At 52.0% G+C, this 20,183-nt stretch overlaps 1 protein-coding gene across 3 annotated transcripts in view; it reads right to left on the reverse strand.

Annotated features, from left to right (window-relative positions):
• LOC122555678 (ephrin type-B receptor 1) overlaps positions 1-20,183 on the reverse strand; it is a 505,782-nt gene that overhangs the window by 32,601 nt on the left and 452,998 nt on the right. For all 3 annotated transcript variants that reach the window (XR_015759253.1, XR_015759252.1, XM_087993907.1), the window contains exons 14-15: positions 18,806-18,999; positions 2,621-2,776 (exon numbers count right to left, since the gene is read on the reverse strand). Coding sequence is in view for 1 of the 3 variants with exons in the window: in XM_087993907.1 (XP_087850033.1) it covers positions 2,621-2,776; positions 18,806-18,999 (350 nt within the window). In the remaining 2 variants the exon portion in view is untranslated. The remainder of the gene's footprint in view (positions 1-2,620; positions 2,777-18,805; positions 19,000-20,183) is intronic.

Raw genomic sequence — 20,183 nt, forward strand, 5'->3', positions numbered from 1 at the left:
GTCCTTGTCAGTGTGATAATGGGAGTGTATCTGTCTATCCCTGTCAGTGTGTCAGTCGGAGTGTATCCACCTGTCCCTGTTAGCGTGATAGTGGGAGTGTATCTATCTGTCCCTGTCAGTGTGACAGTGGGAGTGTATCTGCCCCTGTTTGTGTGACAGTGGGGGTGTATCTGTCTGTGCCTGTCAGTGTGACATTGGGAGTGTATCTGTGTGTGCCTGTCAGTGTGACAGTGGGAGGGTATCCACCCATCCTTGTCAGTGTGACTGTGGGAGTGTATCTGTCTGTGCATGTCAGTGTGATAGGTGGGAGTGTATCTGTCTGTCCCTGTCAGAGAGACTGTGGGGGTGTATCTGTCTGTCCCTGTCAGTGTGACAGTGGGATTGTATCCTTCTGTCTCTGTCAGTCTGACAGTGGGAGTGTATCTGTCTGTGCCTGTCAGTGTGACAATGGGAGTGTATCTGTCTGTCCCTGTCAGCGTGACAGTGGGAGTGTATCTGTGTGTGCCTGTCAGTGTGACATTGGGAGTGTATCTCTCTGTCCCTTTCAGTGTGACAGTGGGAGTGTATCTGTCTGTGCCTGTCAGTGTGACAGTGGGAGTGTATCTGTCCCTGTCAGTGTGACAGTGGGAGTGTACCTGTCTGTGCCTGTCAGTGTGACAGTGGGAGTATATCTACCTGTCCCAGTCAGTGTGACAGTAGGAGTGTATCTGTCTGTCCCTGTCAGTGTGACAGTGGGAGTGTACCTGTCCCTGTTAGTGTGTCAATGGGAGTGTATCTGTCCCTGTCAGTGTGACAGTGGGAGTGTATCTGTCTGTCCCTGTCAGTGTGACATTCGGAGTGTATCTATGTGTGATTGTGACTGTTGTTTACATATGCCTTTCCCATGAAATTAGTTATGTAACGTTTCTTCCTTATTTATCTCTCTGAGCCTTTGCTGTTCTCCTGGCAAGCCACCTTACAAAAACTGATTGACTGTCTCTGTGCATCACCTCACCTAGGAGAAAGGGAGGACCGCAAATGCTGGAGATCAGAGTCGAGATTGTGATGCTGGAAAAGCACAGCAGGTCAGGCAGCGTCTGTGGATGAAGGGTCTATGCCCGAAACGTTGATTCTCCTGCTCCTCGGTTGTTGCCTGACCTGCTGTGCTTTTCCAGCACCACTCTCACACCATCTCACCTGGACTGCATGGAGGGCTGAGTAGGGGTGTGTAAAGAGAATAAAATGAGCAAGTTCCCAACCAAAGTCAGAGCCATGTCCTTGGTGAACAATTTGCAGTTTCGGTTGAATGGGAATTTAGGTCCCTGAAGTGACAGGAGACTGTGCAACAGATCTCCTGAACAGATTGCGTGGTATTCGATTGGTTTTACAAAATGCTGAGCTGAGCTGACACTGAACAATGCAATTGAAACGGGAAGTCTGAACAAATAAAACTGACCCATCTTAAAAATTTAAAGCTGGAATTTTGAATGTAGGTGAGAATTGAGAATGGGTAATAACAGATGTTTTACAACACTCCTAATTTGGAATTCCATTGAAGTTTTCACAAACTTCATTTTGATAACTAAAGTCTGATCAGTCGGTGTCAAAGAGTGTGCAACTGTGGGATGCATAACTGAACACAAACTGACACTTCCACACTGGAAATCAGTGATCAGTTACCAGGAGTCAAAGTCACTGTTGTTTCTCTAGATTTCACTCATGCTGCACTGACCAGATTTGAAGCTTGCAAACTCTGTCTGAATTTCATTTCAATGTAATTAAATTGTCCTAAAGCTGACTGTGTAGGTCTTTGCAACACAATTGCAACATTTTATGACTCAACATAAATGCCATTCACCTGATGAAGGAGCAGCGCTCTGAAAGCATGTGATTTCAAATAAACCTGCTGGATGAGACTTCTGACATTATCTGCCCCAGTCCAACACCGGCACTTCCCCATCATTTCCTAGCCAGTCCCTCTCATGTGCAGGTACAGGAAAGGAATCACTGAGAGTGACCGAGGACAGCACTGATTCAGTGTCACTCAAGTGTAGGTTTAGTCCAGGTAGTTCTAGTATAACGTGCCTTTTGGCAGCATGATTTGGGTGTAACTTTGCTGAAGAATTAGCAAATGGTATTTTGGAGAACTCCACTGCCAATAGTACAATGTCAGCAGGGATCAGTTTGCGGACTTTGTTCTGCACATGTGCCAATGTGCGTTCCAAAATCTCCACATCATTCTGCACATGTGCTATTCTGCACATGCCCTAATGTCAGCTGCCAATAGAGCAGTTTTCTTTGAGAGGTACTATATAGAAAGCCCCTTTCTTACATTTTTAAATGCATTGTGTTAAATTTACTTTTGTTTTGTTAATAAATATGATTTCAAACTTCATTCGGGCTGTGCTATACTTTGCGTTACACTTCTGGGTGATTGTTGAGCGATCGTGAGTGATATTTGCTGCTGGTCTGCCCCGAACCCTACTTTTCCCATATGCCCCATTATTTCTATTGAGCAATTTTCTACTAAGCGAGGTTTGGCTAGAAGGCAACTATGGCATTATAGGACAACTGCCAGTATTCTGAAAGGAATGAGCCAATTGGCCTCCTTTAACCAACCCTAATTTGATGTGATACTCACTCAGACGTCATCTGCATGCACAGCTGCAGAGATGTGAATCCAGAGTTGAGGAAGTTCTCTCTGTACTGACTCATCTTGATTGCACTGAGCCAATCTTCTACTGAGGTGAAAGCAGTGAAGTCAGGGACACTGCGGTCCAACAGAGGCTGGGAAGGCCTGGGTTTGAAAGGCAGACAACAAAAAAGCAACGTCAGTGGTGTCTGACAACCAGCTGTCTCATAATTCTCTCTCTTCTGCACACGAAAGAACAACTCCATTCACAATTATGGTCTCTGCTCCTCTTAGCTTTCCTTTCAAATATCTTTCCATGGAAAGAAACAGCCCATTTCCACAAGAAGACAAAATGTTGCAATTGATGTTTATTTAATAGGAAAGAAATGGTCAGAAATAGGACATCTTGGAGACAGAAAGCCTGGCAAGAAATATCTATTTCTTGTTTTGATAGAATAAGATACTGCCTTGTCCTCTTAGTTCCACAGATGTCAAGGTGACTCCAGAACACCACTTTTACACAGTGGGCAGTATTCCTACCTCTCAGGCACAAGTTCCCCTTGAGTATTTAACTTCATTCTTCCATTAACACTGTCTAGGTCTGTGCTTGTTGCCTATTCTTAACTGCCCCTTGTACGGAGTCTGAAATCATATGTCAACCAGACCAGGTAAGGAAGTCAGATTTCCTTCCCAAAACAACATTAGTGAACCAGATGAGCTTTTACAGCAACCAATAGTAGTTGTCAGTACATCATTACTGAGACCAGATTCAAATTCCAGATTTATTGATCATGCTTGCAAATGGAACTAATTTATTTTGGGATTATGGCCAGCATGGACTGGTCGGATCAGAAGGTCTGTTTCCGAGATGTATGACTCCAGCAGTGATGGGATGGGAACCCCTAACCCAACAGTTGTGCTTCTCCAGCACCACACACTCAGCATTATCCCAGGACACTGAAATACTGGTGTTTATAACGTCGATTCTCCTGCTCCTCGGATGCTGTCTGGCCTGCTGTGTTTTTCCAGCACCACATTTTTCAACTTTATAAACTATCAACTTTATATACTATATTTACAAAATCATGAGAGGTTTAGATAAGGTGAATTAGCAAAGGTCTATTCCTTAGGGTTGGGCAGTTTAAAACTAGGAGATGTGATTTTAAGGGGAGAGGACAAATGGGTGAGGTCCTGGAAGACTGGAGGGTAGCAAATGTTGTGCCCTTATTCAAGAAGGGCTGCACAGGAAATCCTGGGAACTTTCAACCAGCAAACTTAACATCTGTGTGGGTAAGTTACTTGAGAAGATTCTGAGATAAGATATACATGCATTTGGAAAGATAGAGTTTGATTAGGAGTAGTCAGTGTGTGGGAGATCATGCCTCACAAATTTGTTAGGGTTCTTAGATGAAGTGACCAGGAAGGTTGACAAGGGCAGGGCAGTAGACGTAGTCTATATGGATTTCAGTAAGATTCTGAGAGATAAGGTATACACACATTTGGAAAGACAGGGTTTGATTAGGAATAGTCAGCATAGCTTTGTTGTGGCAGATCATACCTCACAAATTTGTTTAGAGTTCTTTGATGAATTGACCAGGAAGGTTGATGAGGGTAGGGCGGTAGACATAGACTATATGGATTTTAGCAAGGCCTTTGATAAGATTCCACATGGTATGCTGCTCTGGAAGGTTAGATCACATGGAATCTGGGGGAACTGGCAAATTGGATACAAAATTGGCTTGATGGTAAGAAGCGGAGGGTAGTAGTGGACGGATGCTTGTTGGATTGGACAGCTGTGACTAGTGGAGTGCCTCAGGGGTCAGTGCTGGGCCCATTGCTGTTTGCTATCTATATCAATGATTTGGATGAGAATGTGCAAGGCATGATTAGTAAGTTTGCCAATGACACTAAAATAGGTGGTATCATGGACAGTGAGGAGGATTATCAGAGATTGCAGCAGGACCTTGATCAGCTGGGCAAGTGGGCCAAGAAATGGCAAATGGAGTTTAATATAGATAAGTGTGAGGTCTTACATTCTGAAAAGTCAAATCAAGGTAGGAGTTCCATGGTGAATGGTAGGGCCTTAAGGAGAGTAGTGGAACAGAGGGAGCTTGGAGTTCAGGTGCACGGTTCTCTGAAAGTGGAGTCACAGGTAGACAGGGCAATGAAGAAAGCTTTTGATACACTGGCCTTCATCAGTCAGGGCACTGAGTATAGAAGTTGGGGAATTATGTTGCAGTTGTACAGGATGTCGGTGATGCTGCACTTGGAGTGTGTTCAGTTTTGGTCACCTTGCTATAGGAAGGATGTTATTAAACTAGAAAGAGTATAGAAGAAATTTACAAGGATGTTAGCTGGACTCAAGGGTCTGAGTTATACGGGGAAGTCGGATAATGTAGGATCTTTTTCTTTTGAGCGTAGGAGACGGGGGTGGTGGCGGGGGTGTGTTAGGATCTTACAGAGGTATATAAGATCATGATAGGCATGGATACAGTGAATGCGCTCAGTCTTTTTCCCAGGGTTGAAGAATTGAGGACTAGAGGGCATCAGTTTTAGGTTCGAGGGAAAAGAATAAAAGGGACCCTGTGGGGCAACTTTTTCACACAGAGGGTGGTACGCATATTGAATGAGCTGCCAGAGGAAGTGGTTGAGGTGGGGACATTAACAATATTTAAAAGACATTTGGACAAATACATGGATAGGGAAGCATTAGAAGGATATGGGCCAAGTGCAGGGAAAGGGAGTTAGCGTGGATGGATATGTTGGTCGGCATGGACCTGTTTAGGTCCAAAGGGTCTGTCTCCCTGCTGGAGGACTCTATGATTCTATGAGTCTATCTAAAAGCGACCAGAGGGACAACATTTTCACACAGTGTAGTTCGTCTGTGGAACTGCCAGAGGAGATGGTCGATGCAGGTAGAGTTACAACATTTGAAAGTTATTTAGAAAGGTAGACGAATAGGAAAAGTTTAGAAAGATATGGGGCAAGTGCCAGTAAACAGGACTAATTTAATTCGGGAAGCTTGGTTGGCATAGACGAGTTGGACTGAAGGGTCTGTTTCGCTGCCGGATGACTCTGTGACTCCATAGTAAAGTGACATTATCAATGTGCCACATTTCCCCTTGACACTCTCGTTAAATACAGAGGGAATTCTGCACTGTCAGAGCGGCCATGTTTTACATGAGGGCTCAACCCACTTCCCCATTAACCAGTGTCACAAGGCCAACAGTAACCTGGGTCGTGGACTGCACTGCTGTTCGAGAAACTGCAGGGAAATTGGTGGTTCCATGAGTCGATAGAACAAGAGCAACCACAGATCAAAAAGGCAGTTACAAAGTTGGGGCATTCCTTGGAGGTGAAAGGTTACATAGACATCATGTTTTGCCCCTTCTGTCATTCATTCCTTCTGCAAAGAGACAGGCCAGCCTCCGATGTCTGCACAGGCGCTCGAGAAGGTCACCTCTCAGGTATACGGTTGAATTAATCAGCTTTGGCCTTGGGAATTCTCAAAATGAAACTTGCAGCACACATCACCTTTCCCATTATTTCTGAAATCCAGACAGTCTGCAGGGACAGGTTGAAGAGCTTGAACATCACTTGGTTCCAGTTACAGCTCGCAAGCTGCCCTGCTTCTCATTACTGTGATTAGATTATGGATTTAGATGAATGAATGGAGGTTTTGTTTATGAAGGGAGGTTGCAATGTAATAGGACACCACCTTGGACCCCTGGAAAGTATTAGTCCTTGCTCTTTACATTGGAGAACAAAATTGCACCGCCCACCCCCCGGTCTTTTTTAATTGACTTTTGTTTTGTAGGAATTTGAAATGACTGGAGATGGGAAGACAAACCTTGCATATAAATATCCATAATCAGAGAGAATTGGATGTTAAATTGCCTCTGATTTTCCCTGGGGCTTTGTTATTTGTTGCCCTTTTCCTGTATTGATAGCTTGCAGAAAATAAGAGTTTTAAACCTTCAGCACCTCAACAAACTTTGCCCAAAAGGATGTTGGATTTTAGTTATTTTGGCTTTAGGTGTTTTTTAAGGTTGGAGGAAAAAGTTACAGAGCTGGGAGGAGGCGAGGATGGGAGTTTTAAATTTGAAGGAGTGCTGCACAAACCTCACTTGACCCCTTCACAACTTTAGTCAAAGATTGAGAGTTCTCAAACTGGTTAAACTCTTACATGATTCACTTTACAGAATCCGATCTTTCCTTTTTAGGGACACTGAATGAAGGTGTTTTCAATTGAAGCAGGTTGCTGTGTTACAGTGAGCAATATGCCTCACTGACGATTGGTTCCACTGACAGGCAGGGGGATTCTAGTTGGGACCAGGATCCCTGAATGCTGTGGATTTAAATGGTGGAGAGTGAGAAAGCGTCAGTCGTCCTGGGAAAGGGGGACGGGGTTCAATTGCAGGGTGGATTAGCGATCACAAAAAGGTAGGCATCTCCCAGGATTCAGGAATGAGACAGGATCTCTATGAGGTAGGCTTCAATTAAGCTCTGATTGCCCAGGGTTGGAGGTTTGGGAGGAGGGAAGCACGGGTTCTGATCGTGAAGTGAGTGCTATGATGGTGACGTTGGGGATGGATCATTGGAATGATTCTGACTTTGAAACAGGGGGCAGGATTGCAAGGCTGATTCCAACTGCAAGTGCGGTGTGACAACCCGAGAGGTGGTGCAGAGCCACCAGTGCTCCAGCAAGGCTCAGCACAAGCTGGAAGGACAGCATCTCATCTGTTGCTCAGAGACCCTGCAGTCTCTTGGACTGAACATCCATTTCAATCATTTTCAAGCCTGATTTCATCCTTCCATGATTTTTATCCACCTCCACACATATCATGACATGGGTTGTTTTCTGCGCCGCCTACCTATTCTTTCCTACTTTTAGTGCTCATTATCACTTAATAAAAACTGAAAGAGCTGTGAACGCTGTAAATCAGAAATAAAAACAGAAATTGCTGGAAAATCAGAGTTAACGTTTCGGACAAGTGACCCTGATTCAGTTCTGGGGAAGGGTCAGTGGACCCGAAATGTTAAATCTGATTTCTCTCTACAGGTGCTGCCAGACTTGCTGTTTTTTTCCAGCAAATTCTCATTATCACTTATTCAGCTTCCCTTCTGCCTTGGCTTACTGTCAACAAGCCTCTTGTCTGTGTACGCCTTTCATATCTCCCATTCTCTGGGTTCGATCTCCACATATTCATGCACCTGACCCCCTTTGTCTTCAGCATAAATGCCACTTTTTTTCTACTATCAATTTTGATAAGAGTCACCAGATTTGTAACGTTAACGGTCCATAGATGCTGCCAAACCTGCTGAGTTTCTCTGGTAATTTCTATATATGTTTCTGATCTCCAGCATCTTCAGTCCTTTGCTATTTCGGAGAGGTGGTTCTGATTTTGAAGTGGGGCAGTTATTTATGGGTAGCTTTACCATTTCGACTAAGAAGTACCCCTGCTCCACTTGACCACAAGCAATGCAAGGAAGGCACTGAGACCTTTTGATGAGGCCTTGGTGGAGTCAGTTGGTGAGTTACTCACTACAGGATTCCTAGCCTCTGAGCTACTGTTGTAACCACTATATTTATGTGGCAAATCCATTCAGTTTCTGGTCAATGGTAACCCCCAGGATGTTGATAATGGAGGACTTCAGTGATGATAGTCCTCTTTTATTGGAATTGGTCATTTCCTGGCACTTGAATGCTATTTGCCTTTTACCAGCAGAAGCCAGGATATTGTTCAGCTCTTGCTGCATACGGTCATGGACTGCTTCAGCTACTGAGAAGTCATGAATGGTGCTGAACATTGTCCAATCGTCAGCAAACATCCCACATCTGCCCTTATGATGGAGGGAAGGTCATTGATGAAGCAGCTGGAGATGGACCAAGGACAGGAACCTGTTGCAATTTTACCAGCAAAGGGAGAGTTGCAGGAAATATGCTCACCCATGGACAAATTTAGGCAATAAAGTGGGCAAATTAATTGAGACACATGCACAGCAAAAGTCTCCAAGTACTTCCCCCAGGTTGGTTCCCTTTCCCCCAGCCTGTCAGCCTCAGCCTTTGCCCCCAGGGCTTCTATCCTGATCCTGCTAAAATCCCTCTCTCTCACTCTTACTTACGTTTGCATCCATGACTCCTTGATGTTGGGACTGAACATAGTCCCCAAGGCGGCTATTGCTCCTGGTGCCGTGCTTGGGGACAAAGTGCTGCCCATTTTCTGACTTGCTAGCAACTTTTGCAAGTGAGACTTACGATGGCCATTCAATGGTAGAAGCAAGAGAGGGTTCACCCCCAATTTCCATGAGGTTGGGTGGAGATCTCAGACTAAAGAGAATTGAACCCTATACCTCCTTGTCTTATTGTATGATGTAATACATCTATAATTATTTCTCTGCCTTACATGCGATAATGTCTCACAACTGGTCCCACACCCAATCGACAAATCAGTCCCTTGGGGTGCTTACCGAATATAGGTAACACATGTCATAGAGGGAGAGCAGTGAATTATCAGTAGTCTGATTCCTGGGATGTCTCACATCAGTCACAGAATCAACATTACAGGAGCAAATGGGTCAACTGTATCTGTCCACACTGGGGTTTAAAAGGGCGAGAGGGGATCTTACTGAAATATATAACAGACTTGATGCCAGGAGGATCCTTCTCCTGCACCGTAACCCACGATCACAGTCTCAGGATACAGAGAAGGACACTTAGGACGGGGATGAGGAAAGGTGGAGATTCTGGGCAAATATCGATCATAAAAAGACAGTGGAGGACACATCATGAAACATTTTTAAGAATGAAACCGATTTCTAGACACTAACGGTGTCATATGGTAGGGCACAGGCACAGGCAGGGAGCTGGGATATGGGCAGAGAGCTGGGATATAGATTAGATTAGATTACTTACAATGTGGAAACAGGCCCTTCGGCCCAACAAGGTCCACACCGACCCGCCGAAGCGCAACCCACCCATACCCCTACATTTACCCCTTACCTAACACTATGGGCAATTTAGTATGGCCAATTCACCTGACCTGCACATCTTTGGACTGTGGGAGGAAACCGGAGCACCCGGAGGAAACCCACGCAGACATGGGGAGAACGTGCAAACTACACACAGTCAGTTGCCTGAAGCGGGAATTGAATCCGGGTCTCTGGTGCTGTGAGGCAGCAGTGCTAACCACTGTGCCACCGTGCTGCCCACTATGGGCAGGGAGCTGGGATATGGGCAGGGAGCTGGGGTATGGGCAGAGAGCTGGGGTATGGGCAGGGAGCTGGGGTATGGGGAGAGAGCTGGGCTATGGGGAGAGAGCAGGGGTATGGGGAGAGAGCTGGGGTATGGGGAGAGAGCTGGGGTATGGGGAGAGAGCTGGGGTATGGGGAGAGACTGGGGTATGGGCAGAGAGCTGGGGTATGGGGAGCAAGCTAGGGTATGGATGGGAGCTGGAGTATGGGGAGAGGACTGGGATATGGGGAGAGGACTGGGGTATGGGGAGAGAGCTGGGGTATGGGGAGAGAGCTGGGGTATGGGGAGAGAGCTGGGGTATGTGGAGCGTGCAGGGGGATGGGGAGAGAGCTGAGATATGGGGTGCAAGTTGGGGCATGGGGTGGGAGCTGGGATATGGGTAGAGAGTTGGGCTATGGGGAGAGAGCTGGGGTATGGGGAGAGAGCAGGGGTATGGGTAGAGAGCAGGGGTATGGGGAGAGAGCTGGGGTATGGGGAGAGAGCTGGGGTATGGGGAGAGGGCTGGGGTATGGGAGAGGGCTGGGGTATGGGCAGAGAGCTGGGGTATGGGCAGGGAGCTGGGTCATGGGGAGAAGCTGGGGTATGGGGAGAGAGCATGGGTATGGGGGGTGTGCAGGGGTATGGGGAGAGAGTTGGGGTATGGGGAGCAAGCTGGAGTATGGGGAGCAAGCTAGGGTATGGATGGGAGCTGGAGTATGGGGAGAGGACTGGGATATGGGGAGAGAGCTGGGGTATGGGGAAAGAGCTGGGGAATGGGTAGCGCGCAGGGGAATGGGGGGGCGAGCAGGGGTATGGGGAGCGTGAAGGGGAATGGGGAGAAAGCAAGGGTATGGGGAGAGAACTGGGGTATGGGGAGAAAGCTGGTGTATGGGAAGAGAGCGGGGGTATGGATAGAGTGCAGGGGTGGGGTAGTGAGCTGGGGTATGGATAGAGTGCAGGGGTGGGGTAGTGAGCTGGGGTATGGATAGAGTGCAGGGGTGGGGTAGTGAGCTGGGGTATGGATAGAGTGCGGGGGTGGGGTAGTGAGCTGGGGTATGGATAGAGTGCAGGGGTGGGGTAGTGAGCTGGGGTATGGATAGAGTGCGGGGGTGGGGTAGTGAGCTGGGGTATGGATAGAGTGCGGGGGTGGGGTAGTGAGCTGGGGTATGGATAGAGTGCGGGGGTGGGGTAGTGAGCTGGGGTATGGATAGAGTGCAGGGGTGGGGTAGTGAGCTGGGGTATGTGGAGAGAGCTGGGGTATGGGGAGAGAACTGGGGCATTGGGAGCAAGTTGTGGTTTGGGGAGAGAGCAGGGGTGGGGTAGTGAGCTGGGGTATAGGGAGCGATCTGGGGTATGTGGACAGAGCTGGATTATGGAGAGAGAGCTGGGGTAAGGGGAGAGACTGGTGTATGGGGAGAGGGCTGGGGTATGGGGAGAGACTGGGGTATGGGGAGAGACTGGGGTATGGGGAGAGGGGTGGGGTATGGGGAGAGACTGGGGTATGGGGAGAGGACTGGGGTATGGGGAGAGAGCTGGGGTTTGGGGAGAGGACTGGGGTATGGGGGGAGAGCTGGGGTTTGGGCAGAGACTGGAGTATTGGGAGAGAGCTGGGGTATGGGGAGAGTACTGGGGTATTGGGAGAATGCTGGGGTATGGGGAGAGACTGGGGTATGGGGAGAGTGCGGGTGTATGGGGAGAGAGCTGGGGTTTGGGCAGAGACTGGGGTATGGGGAGAGGACTGGGGTATGGGGAGGGAGCTGGGGTATTGGGAGAGTGCTGTAGTATGGGGCGAGACTGGGGTATGGGGAGAGGACTGGGGAACGGGTAGCGAGCTGGGGTATGCAGAGCAAGCTGGGGTATGGGGAGAGGGCTGGGATACGTAAAAGAGCTGGGGTACAGGGAGAGAGGGGAGAGAGCTGATTTATGGGAGAGGGCTGGGGGATGGGGAGAGGGCTGGGGTACGGGGAGAGGGCTGGGATACGTAAAAGAGCTGGGGTACAGGGAGAGAGCAGGGGTATGGGGAGAGAGCTGGGGTATGGGGAGAGAGCTGATTTATGGGAGAGGGCTGGGGGATGGGGAGAGGGCTGGGGTACGGGGAGAGGGCTGGGATACGTAAAAGAGCTGGGGTACAGGGAGAGAGCAGGGGTATGGGGAGAGAGCTGGGGTATGGGGAGAGAGCTGATTTATGGGAGAGGGCTGGGGGATGGGGAGAGGGCTGGGGTACGGGGAGAGGGCTGGGGTATGGGGAGAGGGCTGGGGTACGGGGAGAGGGCTGGGGTACGGGGAGAGAGCTGAGGTATAGGGAGAGTGCAGGGGTGGAGGAGAGAGCTGCGGTGTGGGGAACGAAATGGCGCAGGGGGACCGAGCAGAGGTATGGGGAGAGAGCTGGGGTATGTTGAGAGAGCTGGGGTATGGGGAGAGAATTGGGGTATAGGGACAGAGCTGGTGTAAGGGTAGAGAGCTCAGGTATGGGAAGAGCAGGGGTATGAGGGGCGAGCTGGGGTATGGTGAGAGAGCTGGGGTACAGGGAGAGATTGGGGGTATGGGGAGAGGACTGGGATATAGGGAGAGAGCTTGGGGTATGGGGAGAGACTGGGATATGCGGAGAGAGCTGGGGTATGGGGAGAGGGCTCGGGTACGGGGAGAGGGCGGGTGTACGGGGAGAGGGCGGGTGTACGGGGAGAGGGCGGGTGTACGGGGAGAAGGCTGGGGTACGGGGAGAAGGCTGGGGTACGGGGAGAAGGCTGGGGTACGGGGCGAGAGCAGGGGTACGGGGAGAGAGCTGGGGTATGGGGAGAGAGCTGGGGTATGGGCAGAGAGCTGGGGTATGGGCAGAGAGCTGGGGTATGGGGGAGAGAGCTGGGGTATGGGGGAGAGCTGGGTTATGGGGAGAGAGCTGGGGTATGGGGAGAGAGCTGGAGTATGGGGAGTAAGCTAGGGTATGGATGGGAGCTGGAGTATGGGGAGAGGACTGGGATATGGGGAGAGGACTGGGGTATGGGGAGAGAGCTGAGATATGGGGAGCAAGTTGGGGTATGGGGTGGGAGCTGGGATATGGGTAGAGAGTTGGGCTATGGGGAGAGAGCAGGGGTATGGGTAGAGAGCAGGGGTATGGGGAGAGAGCTGGGGTATGGGGAGAGAGCTGGGGTATGGGGAGAGAGCTGGGGTATGGGGTGGGAGCAGGGATATGGGTAGAGAGTTGGGCTATGGGGAGAGAGCAGGGGTATGGGTAGAGAGCAGGGGTATGGGGAGAGAGCTGGGGTATGGGGAGAGAGCTGGGGTATGGGGAGAGAGCTGGGGTATGGGGAGAGAGCTGGGGTATGGGGTGGGAGCTGGGGTATAGGGAGAGGACTGGGGAACGGGTAGCGAGCTGGGGTATGCAGAGCAAGCTGGGGTATGGGGAGAGGGCTGGGGTACGTAAAAGAGCTGGGGTACAGGGAGAGAGCAGGGGAATGGGGAGAGAGCTGGGGTATGGGGAGAGAGCTGATTTATGGGTAGAGGGCTGGGGGATGGGGAGTGGGCTGGGGTACGGGGAGAGGGCTGGGGTATGGGGAGAGGGCTGGGGTACGGGGAGAGAGCTGAGGTATAGGGAGAGTGCAGGGGTGGAGGAGAGAGCTGCGGTGTGGGGAGAGAGCTGGGGTATGGGGAGCGAAATGGCGCAGGGGGACCGAGCAGGGGTATGGGGAGAGAGCTGGGGTATGTTGAGAGAGCTGGGGTATGGGGAGAGAATTGGGGTATAGGGACAGAGCTGGTGTAAGGGTAGAGAGCTCAGGTATGGGAAGAGCAGGTGTATGAGGAGCGAGCTGGGGTATGGTGAGAGAGCTGGGGTACAGGGAGAGATTTGGGGTATGGGGAGAGGGCTCGGGTACGGGGAGAGGGCGGGTGTACGGGGAGAAGGCTGGGGTACGGGGCGAGAGCAGGGGTACGGGGAGAGAGCTTGGGTCATAGGGAAACGACTGGAGTATGGGGAGAGAGCTGGGATATGGGGAGTGAGCTGAGGTATGGGGCGAGCAGGGGCATGGTGAGAGGACTGGTGTTTGGGGCGAGAGCTCGGGTATGGGGAGAGGGCTGGGGTACGGGGAGAGGGCTGGGGTATGGGGAGAGAACAGATGTATGGGGGAGAGCAGGAGTATGGGGAGTGAGCTGGGGTATGGGGCGAGAGCTCGGGTATGGGGCGAGAGCTCGGGTATGGGGAGAGGGCTGGGGTACCGGGACAGGGCTGGGGTACGGGGAGAGGGCTGTGGTATAGGGAGAGTGCAGGAGTATGGGGAGAGAGCTGGGGTATGGGGAGAGTGCAGGGGTGGAGGAGAGAGCTGGGGTATGGGGAGCAAGCAGGGGTATGGGGAGAGAGCTGGGGTATGGGGAGAGAATTGGGGTATAGGGACAGAGCTGGTGTAAGGGTAGAGAGCTCAGGTATGGGGAGAGCAGGGGTATGAGGAGTGAGCTGGGGTATGGTGAGCGCGCAAGGGTATGTGGAGAGAGCTGGGGCATGGTGAGAGACCTGGGGTATGTGGAGAGAGCTGGGGTATGGGAGGATGCAGGGGTATGGGGAAAGTGCAGGGGTATGGGCAGAGGGCCTGGGTATGTGGAGAGAGCTGGGGCATGGGGAGTGAGCAGGGGTATGGGGAGAGAGCTGGGGTAAGCAGAGAGGACTGGGGTATGGGGAGAGAGTTGGGGTACGGGGAGAGTGCAGGGGGGGTAGTGAGTTGGGGTCATGGGAGAGTGCTGAGGTATGGGGAGAGAGCAGGGTTATGGGGAGAGTGCTGGTGTATGGGGAGAGTGCTGGTGTATGGGGAGAGTGCAGAGGTGGAGGAGAGAGCTGGGGTACAGGGAGAGATTTGGGGTATGGGGAGAGGATTGGGGTATAGTGAGAGAGCTTGGGGCATTGGGAGAGACTGGGGTATGGGGAGAGAGTCGGGTATGGGGAAAGGGCTGGGGTACGGGGAGACGGCGGTTGTACGTGGAGAGGGCGGGTGTACGGGGAGAGGGCTGGGGTATAGGGAGAGAGCTTGGGGCTTGGGGAGATGACTGGGGTATGGGGAGAGAGTTGGGGTATGGGGAGAAGGCTGGGGCAGGGGGAGAGCAGGGGTACGGGGAGAGAGCAGGGGTACAGGGAGAGAGCTTGGGGCATAGGGAGACGACTGGGGTATGGGGAGAGAGCTGAGGTATAGGGAGAGTGCAGGGGTGGAGGAGAGATCTGGGTTATGGGGAGAGAATTGGAGTATAGGGAGAGAGCTGGGGTAAGGGGAGAGAGCTAGGGTATGTGGAGAGATCTGGGTTATGGGGAGAGAATTGGAGTATAGGGAGAGAGCTGGGGTAAGGGGAGAGAGTTGGGGTATGGAGCGAGAGCTCGGATATGGGGTGAGAGCAGGGTATGGGGAGTGAGCTGGGGTATGGGGCAAGCAGGGGCATGATGAGAGGGCTGGGGTATGGGACGAGAGCTCGGGTATTGGGAGAGGGCTGGAGTACGGGGAAAGGGCTGGGGTACGGGGAGAGAGCAGGTGTATGGGGAGAGAGCAGGGTTATGGGGAGAGCAGGGGTTTGGGGAGAGGGCTGGGGTACATGGAGAGGGCTGGGGTACGGGGAGAGGGCTGGGGTACGGGGAGTGAGCTGGGGTACGGGGAGTGAGCTGGGGTACGGGGAGAGTGCAGGGGTAGGGGAGAGCAGGGGTATGGGGACAGAGCTGGGGTTTGGGGAGAGAGCTGGGGTATGGGGAGAGAGCTGGGGTATGGGGAGAGAGCTGGGGTATGGGGAGAGAGCTGGGGTATGGGGAGCGGAGTGGGTTAAGTGGAGAGAGCTGGGGTATAGTGAGCGAGTTGGAATATGTGGAGAGCGCTGGGGTATGGGGAGAGAGCTGGGGTAAGGGGAGAGAGCTGGGGTAAGGGGAGAGAGCTGGGGTATGGGGAGAGAGCTTGGGTATGGGGAGAGAGCTGGGGTGTGGGGAGAGAACAGGGATTTGAGGAGAGAGCTGGGGTATGGGGGGGTGAATGGGGTATGGGGGGGAATGCAGGGGTATGGGGAGGGTGAATTGGGGTATGGGAAGAGGACGGGGGTATGGGGAGCGCGCAGAGGTATGGGGAGCATGCAGGGGTGTGGGGAGAGAGCAGGGGTATGGGGAGAGCTAGGGTATGGGGAACATGCAGGGGTATGGAGAGAGGACTGGGGTATGGGGAAAATGCTGGGGTATGGGGAGCGAGCTGGGGTATGGGTGGAGAGCTGGGACATGGGTGGAGAATTGGGGTATGGGGAGCGCGCAGGGATATAGGGAGAGAGTAAGGGTATGGGCAGAGAGCTGGGGTATGGGGAGAGCGCTAGGGTATGGGGAGAGAGCTAGGGTATGGGGAGAGAGCTGGGGTATGGGGAGGGAGCAGGAATATGGGGAGAGCTAGGGTATGGGGAGAGAGCTGGGGTATGGGGAGGGAGCAGGGATATGGGGAGTACTGGGGTATGGAGAGAGGTCTGGGGTATGGGGAGCATGCAGGGGTGTGGGGAGAGAGCAGGGGTATGGGGAGAGGACTGGGATATGGGGAGAGAGCGGGGGTAGGTGGAGAGGTCTGGGTTATGGGGAGCGCGCAGTGGTATGGGGAGCGTGCAGGGGTGTGGGGAAAGAGCAGGGGTATGTGGAGAGGACTGGGGTATGGGGAGCACGCAGGGGTTTGGGGAGAGAGCTGGGATGTGGGGAGAGGTCTGGGGAGAGAACTGGGGTATGGGGAGCAGACTGGGGTATGGGGAGAGAGCTGGGGTATGGGGAGAGGTCTGGGGAGAGAACTGGGGTATGGGGAGCAGACTGGGGTATGGGGAGAGAGCTGAGGTATGTGGAGAGAACTGGGGTATGGGGAGCATGCAGGGGTGTGGGGAGAGAGCAGGGGTGTGGGGAGAGAGCTGGGGTGTGGGGAGAGTACTGGGGCATGGGGAGCGAGCAGGGGTATGGGGAGAGAGCTGGGGTATGGGGAGAGAGCTGGGGTATGGGAAGCGAATTGGGATATGGAGAGAGAGCTGGAGTATGGGGTGAGAGCAAGGGTTTGGGGTGCGAGCAGGGGAATGGGGAGAGAGTTGGGATATGGGGAGAGAGCTGGTGTATGGGGAGATTGCAGGGGTGTGGTGAGTGCGCAGGGGTGTGGGGAGCGCGCAGGGGTATGGGAAGAGCGTAGGAGTTGGGGGAGAGATCAGAGGTATGGGAAGCGCGCAGGGGTATGGGGAGCACACAGGGGTGGGGGAGAGGACTGGGGTATGGGGAGCGCGCAGGGGTATGAGGAGAGTGCAGGGGTATGGGGAGAGAGCTGGTGTATGGGGAGCGCGCAGGTGTATGGGGAGAGTGCAGGGGTATGGGGAGAGAGCTGGTGTATGGGGAGCAAGCTGGGTGTTGGGAGAGAGCTGGGGTATTTGGAGGGTGTAGCGTTGGGGTTAGAGCTGGGTTAAGGGGAGAAAGCTGGGTTAAGGGGAGAGAGCTGGGGTATGGGGAGATGGCTGGGGTACGGGGGAGGGTGCTGGGGTACGGGGAGAGAACTGGGATATGGGGAGAGAGCTGGGGTACGGGGAGAGAGCAGGGGTATGGGGAGAGCACAGGGGTGTGGGGGGAGAGCTGAGGTGTGGGGAGAGAGCAGGGGTATGGGGAAAGAGCAGGGGTATGGGGAAAGAGCAGGGGTATGGGGAGAGTGCTGGGGTATGGGGGGAGAGCTAGGGTATGGGGGAGAGGATTGGGGTATGGGGAGAGAGCTGGGGTATGGGGAGCACGCAGGGGTGTGGGGAGCGCGCAGGGGTGTGGGGAGAGAGCTAGGGTATGGGGAGTGTGCAGGGGTATGGGGAGAGGACTGGGGTATGCGGAGAGAGCTGTGGTATGGGGAGCGCACAGGGGTATGGGGAGAGGACTGAGGTATGGGGAGAGAGCTTGGGTATGGGGAGAGAATTGGGGTATAGGGAGAGTGCAGGGGTGGGGAAGAGAGCTGGGGTATGGGGAGCGAGCTGGGTTATGGCGTGAGAGCTGGGATATGGGGAGTGAGCTGGGATAAGTTGAGGGAGCTGGGGTAAGGGGAGAGTGCTGGGGTATGGGGAGTGAGCTGGGGTATGGGGAGCGAGCTGGGGTATGGTGAGCGAGTTGGGGCATGGGGGAGGGCTGGGGCATGCTGAGACGGCTGGGGTATGGGGAGTTATCTGGGGTATGGGGAGAGGACTGGGGTATGGGGAGTGCGGAGGGGTATGGGGAGAGAGCTGGGATGTGGGGAGAGGACTGGGGTATGGGGAGTGCGGAGGGGTATGGGGAGAGAGCTGGGGTATGGGGAATGCTCAGGGGTATGGGGAGAGAGCTGGGGTATGGGGAATGCTCAGGGGTATGGGGAGCGAGCAAGGGTATGGGGAGCATGCTGGGATATGGGGAGAGAGCTAGGGTATGGGGAGAGAGCTGGATTATGGGGTGGGAGCTGGGGTTTTGGGAGGGAGCTGGGGTATGGGGAGAGAGTTGGATTATGGGGTGGGAGCTGGTGTTTTGGGAGGGAGCTGGGGTATGGGGAGAGAGTTGGGGTATGGGGAGAGAGTTGGATTATGGGGTGGGAGCTGGGGTTTTGGGAGGGAGCTGGGGTATGGGGAGAGAGTTGGGGTCTGCGGAGAGAGCCATGGTATGGGAAGCAAGTTTGGGTATGAGCAGTGAGCTAACATATGGGGAAGACAGTGAGCAAGGGTATAGGCAGAAAGCAGGGGTATGGCATTGAGATAGAGGATGAATTATGATTATCCTGAATGGCAGCAGGTGCTTAATGGGCCGAGTGGCCTCTTTCTGCTTCCATTTTCTGCGTTTCTATGGATTTTATCTCCTCTAGCCAGACAGGGAGCAACATGTGGTACCCAATAGGGACTGAAATTGATCTCTATGTGTCAGCCTTGATGACCACTGCCACATGCAGAACCAACTGGGTAACAGTGTCACCAATGGCTGGCATGCGATTGAGAAGAGGTGAAATGCCTACACTGCGGTGATGGTGGCCATGGTCTTCAGGCTGGTAGGATTCCGGATCATTTTGTCGAGAGTGTTGACGTTCTGGGCGAACTTGGGTCTGGAGTTTCGGTCTTTCTGCCAACAGTCTAACATGAGCTGGTGCAGGGACGCTGGGCAGTCCATGGGTGGTGGCAAACGATAATCCTGCTCAATCGCATTGATTACCTGGAAACACATGGAAAACATGGCCCATTATGAAGTGCTTTTCAAACAGATAATGCAAGTTACAAAGATCCTTAAGTTAACTTTAAGAAAGAAGCGTTCAGGTGGAATTCTCCTCACTCACAGTTAAAGAAAGGAGAGGACATCGAGACATACAGCACAGAAACAGAATCTTTGGTCCAACCAGCCCATGCCGACCATATCCCAGGTTAAACTCATCCCACCTGCCTACACTTGGCCCATGTCCCTCCAAACATTTCTTATTCATGTACTTATCAAAATGCATTTAAGACATTGCAAGTGGACCCACATCCACCACTTCCTTGGGAAGTTCATAGCACACACACAAACCACTCTGTGTTAAAACGTTGCCCCTCATGCTTTTGTAAATCTTTCTCCTCTCATCTTAAAAATATGGCCCGAGTCTTGAAATCCCCAACCCTTAGGAAAAAGACACTCGTCATTCACCTCACCTATACCTCGATGAGGTTACCCTCAACTACCCGCACTCCAGTGAAAAATGCCCCAAAGTCACCATTGCCAGCAACATCCTGGTAGATCTCTTCTGAATACTCTCCAGCTTTCATAGTATCCCTCCTACAACAGGGTGACCAGGACTTGACACAGTACCTATTAATCTTAGAGCACCTTTCACATCTGAAGATGCCCCTTTACAATCAAAGAAGTACTTTTGAACTATAGTCGCTGTATTTGGGGAGAAAAATCGATTTAACTCTGTTGATTTACACATAATGCCACAAACTGCAAGGCTAGGATGACCTGATGACTTAGCTGAGGAACTCTCCAGTTCTTCTTGCAACAGTGGGACAGAATCCTTTATATAATCACACAAGGAGAGCAGGTAGGACTCAGTTTGATGTTTTGCCCAAAACCACATCTCCCTCAGCGCTGAAGTGGAATTTCAGCTTTCATTTTGACCTGAAATCAAATGACTGAAAACTTGGTCAAAGTAGTAGGTTTTCTTAAAGAAGGAGAAAAATGGGGACAGGTTGTTGGGTTAAGACAGTGAATTTAGGAACTTGGTGAAACAAAATCAGAAATTATTGAACTTGAAACATTAACTCTATTTTCTCTCCATAATTGCTGCCAAACCTACAGTGATTTTCCAGCAGTTTGTTTTTGTTTCAGGTTTCCAGTGCCCACAGTTCGTTGTTATATCTTTGTTA

This window comes from Chiloscyllium plagiosum, unplaced genomic scaffold (assembly GCF_037043375.1).
Source record: "Chiloscyllium plagiosum isolate Xiang-an unplaced genomic scaffold, Cpla_swu_hap1 HiC_scaffold_13, whole genome shotgun sequence".
Lineage (NCBI taxonomy): Eukaryota > Metazoa > Chordata > Chondrichthyes > Orectolobiformes > Hemiscylliidae > Chiloscyllium > Chiloscyllium plagiosum.